This window comes from Alosa alosa, chromosome 12 (genome assembly GCF_017589495.1).
Source record: "Alosa alosa isolate M-15738 ecotype Scorff River chromosome 12, AALO_Geno_1.1, whole genome shotgun sequence".
Taxonomy (NCBI): Eukaryota; Metazoa; Chordata; class Actinopteri; order Clupeiformes; family Clupeidae; genus Alosa; species Alosa alosa.
In genome coordinates this window covers 33,960,983-33,973,051 of record NC_063200.1, presented here as the reverse complement: position 1 = coordinate 33,973,051, position 12,069 = coordinate 33,960,983, and the positions used below count along the sequence as shown (strand labels likewise).

At 41.1% G+C, this 12,069-nt stretch overlaps 1 protein-coding gene across 5 annotated transcripts in view; it reads right to left on the bottom strand.

Moving 5' to 3' along the window:
- LOC125304209 (homer protein homolog 1-like) overlaps positions 1-11,645 on the bottom strand; it is a 160,303-nt gene extending 148,658 nt beyond the window's left edge. For all 5 annotated transcript variants that reach the window (XM_048258280.1, XM_048258278.1, XM_048258276.1 and 2 more), the window contains exon 1: positions 10,671-11,645. Coding sequence is in view for 2 of the 5 variants with exons in the window: in XM_048258276.1 (XP_048114233.1) it covers positions 10,671-10,675 (5 nt within the window). In the remaining 3 variants the exon portion in view is untranslated. The remainder of the gene's footprint in view (positions 1-10,670) is intronic.
- Between the last annotated feature and the right edge of the window lie 424 nt (positions 11,646-12,069).

The window sequence follows — 12,069 nt, the reverse complement described above, 5'->3', positions numbered from 1 at the left end:
GTCTTAAAGGCACATCGCAAGAGTGGCAAAGACACCAGCCAGCATCATCCGGTCATCTCCAGTGCTGATTTGAAGATCATGGATTCAGGGGTCCTCAATACAAGCACAACCATCGACCTTATAAGAAAGGTATGGTTTGATGTTCAGTTACACCTTGCACGTAGAGGAAGGGAGGGTAACCGAGACCTAACACGGGAGTCTTTTCAACTAAAACAAGATGAAAATGGAAAAGAATACATCACATTATCGCACAACGCAGAAACGAAAAACCACAAAGACCCCAGGGATCTGATGCAACAGATGTATCGCAGGTGCATTTTTTCTGAGCCAGCTATCCCAAATTGCACAGTTGCAAGTTACAAAACATATCTTTCCCATTGCCCACCGGATGCCAATGCATTCTACCTACACCCTCTGAGAAAGCCCCAGGATACCCTCAACCAGCAGAACATCTGGTATTCCAGGTAGCCCATGGGACATAATGCACTGGGACAAGTGATGGCAAACATCAGCAAGGCAGCTGCACTTTCTACGCGCTACACCAACCACAGCCTGCGCAGCACAGCTGTGCAACTACTGTCAAAAGCCGGCCTGCAAACCAGAGAGACCATGACGGTTACTGGACACAGGTGCGAAACCAGCCTGAAGAGCTACTGGGCTCCCACAACATCCGACTGGGAGAAGTGGAGCCAGATCCTTTCTGGTGAGTTGCTAACACTAATGTCTAATACATTTTTCCGATCTACCCAGCTAGCCTATTCAGCATGGTATATTCTGTTTCCAGATGCGCCTGACACTATCTCTGTCTCTGCGAGAGAGGTTGGGGAAATCGCTCGTGAGGCTAACGGAAGTCCGACGACTTTCAACCTACCCAGAGATATTGGATATCTCCGGCTGCACCTTCAACGGGAACGTCCAGTTTAAAATCAATAAGTAGCCTTGCTGCTAGCCACACTGCCTGGAACTGAATGAATCCCAACAGACGTTGCCAAGCAACCCCCAAACTTTTGGGAACTATTTTATCTGCTGTTGAAGTCATTATATAAGCCTTTCGGCCTTCATAAAAGTGGACTGTATGATTTTTTTTGTGTGTGTGTTGGCAAGTAGCCATATAATAAGCAGGATAATGTATCACGCCTGGTCATTATTGGGAAAATAAGTCCCTTCAGGGCGGAACAAGACCCCTCCGCTGCGCGTCAGGGTCCGGTCCGCCCTGTTGGGACTTATTTTCCCAATAATGACGTTCTGTACAATATCCCTTACATATCTCTTTTGTAAAGAAATACATCTATCTCTCATGCTATGTCAACACAGAATTCACCTGAATATAGGCTACAGTAGATAGATGCTTATGGACATCTGCTGTTGTCAGTGTGCAGGCTATCCCTTAACTCACAACAGCCTACAGCCCACTTTCAGACTCACTGTTGCCAGACTCAATGACTATATTTGGCCTTGGAAAGATCTGGGCTCCCTGAGAGCGTTTTAGTTATGAAAACTTTAACCATCAATGACACATGGAAAATATAACGCTAACTGAAATAACTGGTGAACAAGTAATAACTTTCCAAGAAAACATCAAACTATCAAACTATTCTAATTCACACGCACCAAGGAGCTTTCCGGAGAAGTTGGATGTTTGCTCGTTTTTGCATAGTTTTAAATAAAAAATCGTACCGGCGTACTTTGATGTAAAAATGTGTGGTTGCTACGCAAAATGCATACAGATTGGCAGGTCTGATATCCAAAATTTTTGAAATTTCCAACCAATTAACCAAGGTGTTGTCAATGTCTAGCACACTTCTTGTTTGGTCAGCTGGTGGTGCTAGACCAGGTTGGCAGTTTGCCAGGTGGGCATGAGGATATCATCAGATTTATATTAACTAATTTTCTTAATAAATTCCAAAAACTATTCTGACTTTGGCCAGCTGCTGGCGCCAGACAGGCATATTGGTGTGTATATGTGGATGTCATATACACCTAATCTGATTGTGATATCCAACAGAAGTGAAAAAAAAACATTCCTTCTCGTGCCAATTGGTGGCGCTTATGCCAGGCATGTTAATAGGACATGAATATCATCATTATGATATCCAACATTTTGTAAAATTTCAGATCAATCGGGCATTGCCAATTGCCAAGTGGTGGCACTACGCCAGGCAGGCCCATTGGGTGTCTGGATATTATCATAATCCTAATATCTAACTTTAATATTAACCTGAGAAGTTTCAGACCATTCATTCAAAGCACAGAACATTTCTGGCACATTTCCTGCTTGGCCAGATGGTGGCGCTATGCTAGGCATGTGAATTATGTGAATATCATCACAATCATGAAATCCAATATTTTGTAGTTTCAGATCAATCCATCAAAGCATTGAAAATGTTTGCCATATTTCCTGCTTGGCCAGATGGTGACGCTATGCTAGTCATGTGAGTTACACATGTGAATATCATCACAATAATGATATCCAATATTTTGTAAAGTTACAGATCAATCCGTTAAGGCATTGCCCATTTCTGGCACATTTCCTGCTTGGCCAGGTAATAGCGCTATGCCAGGCAGGCCCATTGGGTGTCTGGATATCACCATAATCATAATATCTATTAACCTGAGAAGTTTCAGACCATTCATTCAATGCACTGTGACTTTATGACACATTTCCTGTTTATATTAAAATCATAAAAATTCATTATTTCGCTATTTCAACATATCAAAAATCCCTTCACACTTTAAAATCAGCAATATCTTGGCATCATGTTTGCCAAATTTCACATGAATCTGACCAACCGTCTAGGAGTATGTTAAAACTGACCATGTGTCCACATGCACAAAATACCAATTACCTCACTTCCTGTTGGGCGTGACTAATGCAATTTACATACAACAGTTGTTTGTCTTTGGAAGCCCCACACACCTACCAAATTTGGTGTGTGTAGCTGAACCCACCACAAACAAGGCTAAATCATCTGTCTCACAAGAATAATCTAGTATACACTGCAAAAACTGCTTATCTAATAAAATCTAACCAAGTGTTATTAAGAGACCGACCAAGGGCTTTCTCTTTTGACTCAATTGACTTAATTTAAGAAGAGTTTGACTTTCTTTAAGACGTCTGATTCTGAAAACAAGCAAATTTGTCTGCCAGTGGGTTGAGTAAATTTGTCTTGACAAGACTTCTAAAAAATAAGTCAAAGTCTTCTTAAATTAACCCTTAGAACCCAATTGACACAAAGTGTGTCAAAAAACTAAAAACAACACTAAATAGATGTTTTAATCTTAATATAAGATTAATAACTTGGGTAGATTTTATTTTTTGCTGTCAGAGGAACATGAAACTTCTGATCATGAGACAGACTGCTTTGGTAGAAGCGGCTATTAATAGTTAGGGGCAGTCAATGTTATAGTGTCAGATATAATAACACTTATTGTGTTGATAATGTTGATAAAGGGGTCATCACTAACAAAATTAGCTTCAAAGTTATTTATCACATTTTATAACTTGTTTGGTTTTCTCTTACAAATGTTATTCGAAGAAACATTAGTGTAAATGTAAAGAGTATGTGTGTGCATGTGTGTGTACTTGCCTGTGTGTCGCTGAACCAGCAATCTACTCCACAATAGCTGCTTCTTTGTTAGGCAGCTCTTTGTTAATGCCATACTTTGTCATGTGTAGGTGATGTTGCATTGTACCGGAATCTGGAAGCTGGTGTGATCAGTGTGATCACATCAGCACTTAATGCTTCATCTCCTGAATTCTTAAGCTTTGTGTTTGCATAATGACACAATGAAACACACAGTTGCTCTTGACATAGATGGTCTTATCATAATGTTATCATCAAACAGTCAAACCATTCTACAACCTCTCTGTAGCGTAGGTGATTCCTGAGGGATTCCATCTAGTGCATACCTGTCAACATTTAGCTTTCCAAAAACGGGAGATTTTTTTTCGGGGGGGGTCAGTGTTTATACCGGATCTGTGTTTGCACACGTATTTCAACACTGCATTTCGGTCGTTGCTTTTACCTTACCATTAGGCCTACCTTACACATGCCAGTTGTGTGACCACCAGCTGCCTGCAGCCTAGGCTAACTCCAAAGGTGCTTGCTGTCAGATTTGGTTCCGAGGGCACAAGTTCAGTGTATCAACAACACTCAATAACAGTTTATGTGATGTGTTAATCAATTAAATTCCCAACAATTTCACAACAGCTAGTTCTGGAGTAGGCCATTCAACTAGCCCGCTTGCTTACGACGAGACGCTGCGCAGTTGGTACCCGCAGTTGGTACCCGCTTCTTTATTTGGGTTTTGGGTTGCCAGGTTTTAGCCTATGACAAAACGGTTGAAATTGAAACTAAGTGATCGTGTATGTGTAGGGTGTATTTCATACACAATCTGGCAACCTGAATGGATCAATGATTTTAAAATGAAGTTTGATGGCCATCCAAATTACGGGGGTTTTCCGGGAGAAATAACACAACTGGGAGATGACCTTGAAATACGGGAGAAACCCGGGAAAAACGGGAGTGTTGACAGGTATGATCTAGTGATCATACAGGACTGTTTTGGTTGGTTGCTGCCGCCTCATAATTTGACTGGGGACAGAACAAAAGTCATATGGCAGCACATTGTGATGCCATATGACACCTGTTACATTTTCTCTTGTGTGACAATACTCCAGGCGCGTAGCAAGTGTGGGGGATGTGGGTTTATAACGTACACGCTTTTGCTGGAACACGATTCTATCCCCCACACTTTTTGTCAGATTAAAATTAAAGTAAAATATGGAAATAAACGCTCCCGTAAAGAGTTGGAACCATATCTACCATAACGCAAACACAGAGACACAAATAGGTCTGTTGATTTGATTGAACGGTCATCCAGCCAATCACATCAAGTTAGCCAGTGAAGAATCAGCGCCGCTCTGATCAAATTCAAATTGTGCGTCTTTCAAGGCTGTGCTGCTGCTTGGGTCTGCATTATGTTTGCAGTGAGCAGATTTCAGGTAGAATTGAAATGATAATTGTTACCGCATTATGCTAATTTAGTAAACCAAAATTCACTGTCTGACTGACAGTTTTTGTCACAATGTGATGCAGGGAGACGGCGGTGCGCGCACCAAGGCACTTGTTGTTTCTGCAGAAAGACCTTTGGCTACTGTTCTCAGAGCATTATGCTTTCTCTGTCTATGATCTGCAGCTTTTCTCAAACTATGGGCCTCCTCAACAATTAACCTACAGGTCCACGTAGCCGCGAAATTAAGATTAAGATGAGAACTAAGATTTCCATTATGTATAACTCATTATGAGCGCTCATGCAATGTGTGCGTCCCTGCAGCAAGTGAAACTGGAGGTAAGGTGGACTAGAAGCAACAATAGTTTAAACTACGTAGCTTAGTTTCCTGTAACCATCAATGGAAAAAGCATAGAAACTCCAAATTATAATCTTTAAATTTACATTAATTAAGCTAATTAATTAATGCAACACTATTTATTTATATTCCCTTTGCATATGTTAGGGTAGACTTCAAACGTTTTTGAATTTAAGCTTACAGTTCTGTCACTATTCTGTGTCCGTGATACCTCGAAATTTATTGTAGCCTGCTAAACCATATGCACAAAACATAATTTCTGAAATGATTTCTAGATGTATAACCTGAGATATGTCTCCATATAGGGTAGTGTCAAATAGTGAAGTGATCGCAGGTAGATCATGTAGGCCTACATGTCACATGAGCCACACATATGAGGGGCGCTGCTTCTTCTGTCCCCCCCAAACTGCATTAAAATGGTGTGTTTAGCAATCAGAATTTCAAAAAATGTTCGGGGGAGAAACTCCTGGACACCAATATAGTCCGCACCCCTCTCAGAAAACACTTACAATGTCCCTGTAGGGAGTTATTTATAATTTGGCCAGATTGTTTCATTTTCCTATCCCACAACCCCCACACTTTTAAAAAGCTTGATACATTGAAAAGCTGGCAAAAAAGCCAAGTGGCATGTCCATTTTCTAATCACATTTTTAGTGTGAAAGGCAGAACATCCCAGAAATACACTACAAAATTGTTTATCTTTTCTTAATATATGAAAATATCATATGCTAGGTAAGTTAGAAATGGTGTGTGAGCTGGTATTTGGTAATAGTGAGAACAGGCGTGCTCAAAAACATCTTGACACCGCTTTAACTTGGGACGAAGTTCTGGAAGAACTGTGAACTTCCACCACCGCTTGACTCATCGCAAATGCCCATTTTTTTCTTTTTGTTTTGACTGTCTGTTTGTTTTTGTGTTGTCTTGCTTTGTTTGTGCTGACTTTGTAAAGTGACCATGAGTCTGAGAAAGGCGCTATATAAATGAAACTTTATTATTATTAACTGTTCCCAGATCTTTTCCCATCCCTTCTCCCCTCTAGTCTAACGGTGACCGTGTTGACTGACCTCAGGAAGACCACTAAAGTTTTGGTGGAGGAAACTCAAACAATTGAGGACGTGCTACTGAAGGCACGGGTTGAATACACAGTCAGTGACGTTAAATTCATCTATGTAATCACCATGACCAAAATTTTACTTTTTTAAAAACTTTTTTTTTGGCTGTTACTGCAAACAAAAATATATATTAAGGATGGCCTGCCTTTGGATTGAATGATCGTAGCAATCTAGAATCTTTGGTTAGCAAAAGCCGGACGTTAAAGGAGAACTATGCAGTTTGTTTAGCTGAATTTACCTTAACTTCACAGCTTCGTAGTCATTGGAATGGTTTTGAGTTTTTTCTGGGGCGAATGGTGGCCGTTTCGATCAGAGTGCGAATTACCCCACCATAATTGGGGGGTACTGCTTCTTCACTTCTTCTATGACCATCATGGTCCACTACCATATCAATCCCCATCGTGATCGCCAAGTGATGTGTTGTGCAACACACATACAAGGTGTAAACATGCGACAAACTGATAATCAGTTGGCTACAGAATATCTCATTGTTACCATGTCCAAAAGAGAACGGTTTTGATCAACTCTCAAAAGTTAGAAGTTAAGTGCACTGAAATACCATTCTAATTACTAGTAAAAGTAATACCTTTACAGCCTATTGCTTATTTCATGACATATTGATTTGGTTTATTTTTAGATTTCATAAGACCTGGAGGTAAGATCCAACCCTCTAATAAAGCCTAGCCTACTGTATAAACAGAAACCAATTTTCCATTATAGTCTATGGTAGTCAGTGTCAAATCAACACAATTGCCTAGAGATATGTGAAGCCTAAGCAATCTTTAATGTGATTAAGGTGCATATAGCCTACTATGAAAAAACATACTACCACATAAGAACTACAGAGTGGTAACCTACAAGAATCCGATAACCAGAATGTAAAAACAATAGGCCTACTAACCAATTAAAAACAAATTCAAATACTAGCACTATTTAGCCTAGGCTACTTGGCTCTTTATGTTTCCACAGGTTTCACTAATGTTATGTAGGCTTAGCTACATCAGACCCTCTTGTGCATAATAAAAACAACACAGGATCTGTGCCAAACTAATTTCAAAAGGGCACAATAATTTATTCAAGATAAAATGAGAATCAATGGACAACTAGGCTATGGACTGGAGTTCCTCTCCTTGGAAATGACAATCGATTTTACCTCACCACAATGTAAAATAATAATAAATGATTTAAATAGAGAATTATCTTGCTAACTAACCTTGGTAACTAACCAAGGTCCACTTTACTAGCCTCAGTGGGTAAGTAAGTAGCAGGTAAATAGCCGGTAATTAAATGTATGAAGACGTGACATGAGCTATGAAAGAAACACGTTAATACATGAAGGTTGTAAAATAGCACAACAAGCTAGACGTCTACTAGCAACTTACATTTACCCATGCACGTCAGCAGCAAACCGAATTTAGGCTACTGGAGGAATCAACGCCGTTGGCACTTGCTTGAGAAGTTGAAGTCGTTCTCTATATCTTTGGGTTCTAGCACCACGGTGGTTAAAAATGGTACGGTCCATAATAGGGGTGTCTGAAATCGCTTTACATTAAACTTTTCCTAGTGAAAATAGGAGTTGACTTGTATTGTAGCCAACTGTAATGATATTTTTTCACAATATCAGAAAAATTATCTGACCCCCCCAAAACGGATATTTCTGTCTCTTTGGTGGGTACTGGGTCTTCATTGGGGGGTATAGTACCCCCAGTACCCCCTGTAATTCGAACTAGTGGGCCGGCGGGCTGCCGGACTCAGAGACAGAAAGTCTCGCAGTCTCACAATGTAACAAATTGCTTTACTGCACTACATGCCAGGCACCAGCTAGAACAAGGTAGCGATGGAGTTACGGAGACATTTGTCATGGCAGAACCAGCGAAAAGAAGCAGAAAGCGAGTAAACCGTTGTCAGAGGAACAGGGAAAGAGGAAACGGCAGACTGACCGATTGAGGAGTGTTGTAAAATATATACTCTAAAGCTGTAGGGGGAGCTCTGCAGTGAAACCTGCGAGCAAAAACCGAGAACACAGTAAAGAAATTGCCAAAACTACATATACTAGACTAGTGTAACAGAGGTCGTAATTCGTCCACCGCTCATGGCCCTCAAACCGGCCACCGAACACGCTAACCACTGAGCTAAAAGCCCAGGCTTCCAACTCGGCGGTTTAAAGCGTTCTTAAGGTTAGGGGTGTGAGGATTTACACGCGCAACTAGCTAGCAGGCTAAAGGTAGAAATGAGTTTGATGGGTGGCACATATCAGACCAGACGCTGTCAATGGTTACAACAATAGTAATCAGATGTGTTTACAAATCTAAGCCAAGTAATGTCACACAAATCACATTTCAACAGATTCAGCAGCCATTACCTGATGTAATCCGCCATCTTTGTTTACTTTTCACAGCTGTTTCAGACGTTACTGCAAAGGATCATGGGTGGTAGGGAGCATTAAGTGTTCAGTGATACTACCTTCAAAAACATATCTTAAAAGGCAGCAGTTTTTACCGTTTCGAACAGAGCCATTGTGTGTTACAATTATGTTAGAATATAGCTGCGTGGTCCCAAAGTGTTGCTCTAATGGTAAAGTATTATAGTCATTGGTATTGGCTGGCATACTGTGATGACTAACAATGGCTAACTATGTTGCACCCAACTCTGATACTGTAAAAACATTTCATAATGTTTTGTCATTCTAGGGCCAACATCATTGTGCTCCTCAGCAAACCACTGAAAGCATGTTGTTTAAGCAAACTTGGTTGAATCACTATAGATTTAAGGACAGTTTTTTACCTTTCCAAACTGAAAGATATTGAAATCCCCTAGCTGTGCAGTCCCAAATGCTTTCTCTCATTTTTGCTCTAATGGTAAGGTACTAAGTGTATAAGTATGCTCTTTTGAGACCGTAATCAGTGATCATCCAATCAGTGAATTAGTGAAACACACTCAGCACACAGTGAGGTGAAGCACACACTAATCTCAACGCAGTGAGCTGCCTGCTACAGCAGCGCTCGGGGAGCAGTGAGGGGTTAGGTGCCTTGCTTAAGGACACTTCAGCCGTTCCCACTGGTCGGGGTTCGAACCGGCAACCTTCCGGTTACAAGTCCGAAGCCCTAACCAGTAGGCCACGGCTGCCCCCGAAGGCTGAAGCTATTGGTACTGGCTGGCATATTGTGATGACTAACACTAGTGCAACCAAAGCTGATAGGTACTATAAACAACATTTAATGACAAATGTCTTGGCACATCATTCTGGGGCCAATATCATTGTGCCTCACGGGTAATCACTAAAAGTGTGTTAGGTATAACCAAGCAAATTGGTTAAATAACTCAGACTGACCCCACAGGAACACAATTTAGACAGCAAACAAAGTGACTTTTACCTTACAGGGAAATATTTGTAATATTGGTCAGTGTGGTCTGGAAATTGAATTGATCTGCATGGGTTCGCAGCAAGGTCCCAATGTAGAGATGCATGATGCTAAATTATGTGCCCCCTTCAGAATGATCGAAGACCATATTCCCATCCCCCTTCCGTGCAACATCTGAATTTGGGACAGTGTACGGAGACAGTTAAGCTCGAAACAAAATATTAATTAACTCATGGGGGAAAGTCGCGTTTTCTCCCAACTTCTTTACCCCAGACCAGTAGTGGCAACTTGGGCAATGTCAGACACTATTGCCTTTTGAACTTAGGCGCTGTCAAAGAAAACTTGGGTAATATAAAGCAAAGCCACGTTGTGCCATACACCGACGAGAAGGCATTCGCGGATTTCAGCCAGACCACTATGAATTCTAGACCAACGTTGAGCCTAGGCTAGGAAATTACACTCTTACTAGCACAGAAGGTGCACCAGATAGATCTGAATGTAACAATTATAATGCGAGGTAAGAGATGGTCTAGTCATACTGTCTCGTCTGGTGCACTTCTCTTGCTTAGGTTCGTAATGCTTGGCCCTGTGTGCATTATGTTTAACTGTTAGCCTTCCGTGAACGGCGTGTAGCAGTCTATTTGACAGCTAGCTTAACGTTAGCATGACGCTGAGATCAGACGTTTTACAATGCAAAACAACTATCCTACTCTGTTTCTTGAATGACGGCCAACATTTGTTGTAAATACAACAGAGTATATGGAATATGATTGACGTGATATGAAACAACAGTCAGAGACCATACAACAGTGTAAGGCTACGTACCCCATTTTGCTTGGTTATTCAAACTGACGCGGTTGTGAAACAGCGGAGAGGCGTTTGAATGTTTTCCTCTAACGTTAGCTGCTAGAGGTTGGTATGGTGGATTGAAGGTGGTTTCAGGATGAAGTTCCCTTTAGCCCGACATGATTTCCAATACAGTTAGATAATAAATTCCCCTGATAAAAGTGAACTCCAATTAACAGTAACGTAGGCTACTGTTGCATGATGGCAAGCATCGGTGCGGATGAAACAAAACAGGGTATCGCAATTGTCATTCTCAATCTGGCATTCACGATAACCGACACAGAAGATGATTGGCAGACACATTCCAATAGTGTGCGGGCAGCAAAGGTCGATGCTGGAAGGGAATACAAGTTTGTGTGTAAAGTGCACAAGTTCCACTCTGTCAGCTCGTTAACGTTTGTATCCCTCTAAAACAAACATTTGCATATCCATGTTCATCCTCCTCCAATTTATATGATCTTTCCAAGGATATACATTGGGTTAATTCACCCGTGAGCCGCTGAACCGTTAAAAAAAAATCCTGCTTGGTAGATTAGTCACACGGGGAAACCACGAAGCAGCGCTATTGGCAGCACGGCATACTGGGTCAGCGATAGAAATCCACATCAATACATGTTGGAGACATGGCAGTATTTTTGTTTCGATCATAAGCCTATCTTACGCCCATATTTCTTTCTCGAGTAAAAAAACCTAGAGAATTTCAAGACGTTATCCATCCTGTGCGCAGAACAGCAGGCTCGTTCTTGATCAGGATTACAAATCAGGCCAAACCAAATCGTCAAATCTAGCTTTGCTTATTAGGCAATAAATGGTAGCGATTTCACTAAAGCATTCGCAATCCAAACAGCATCCTAACTGTTCTGTCGTTCAGATTTCGTTCATCTACGAACCGCCATAATCTCCACTAATTTGATGACATTATCGTTCCCAGCTGGAGAATACTTTTGTGACGTCACAACGACTACCCTTCGTGTGACGTAATAGAAGAGTGAAGCAAGAAGAGGGCACTAGATAGATAGATACTTTATTGATCCCCAAGGGGAAATTCAAGGGTCTCAGTAGCATACAGACATCACACACAACATGCACTTACAGCAGAAATGGTAAACATACGTATAAGTATAAACATATAACTAAACTCCACTGTACAATAAAGACAGTAGAAGAGAAGAAAGATAAGAAAACTAACAAAGCTAAATACTAAATACACTATATAAAATAAATTAAGAAAGTCCAATGTGCTTGAGGGTGATCAAGCATAAGACGCTTGAAGTGACAGGGCCGGGACTGGTAAGGTGCTAAAGGGAGTGAGTGTCATGGTGAAGGTGCAAACAGTAGTCTAACCATAGTCCTTAGTTATGTGTGCATGGCAAGGTGC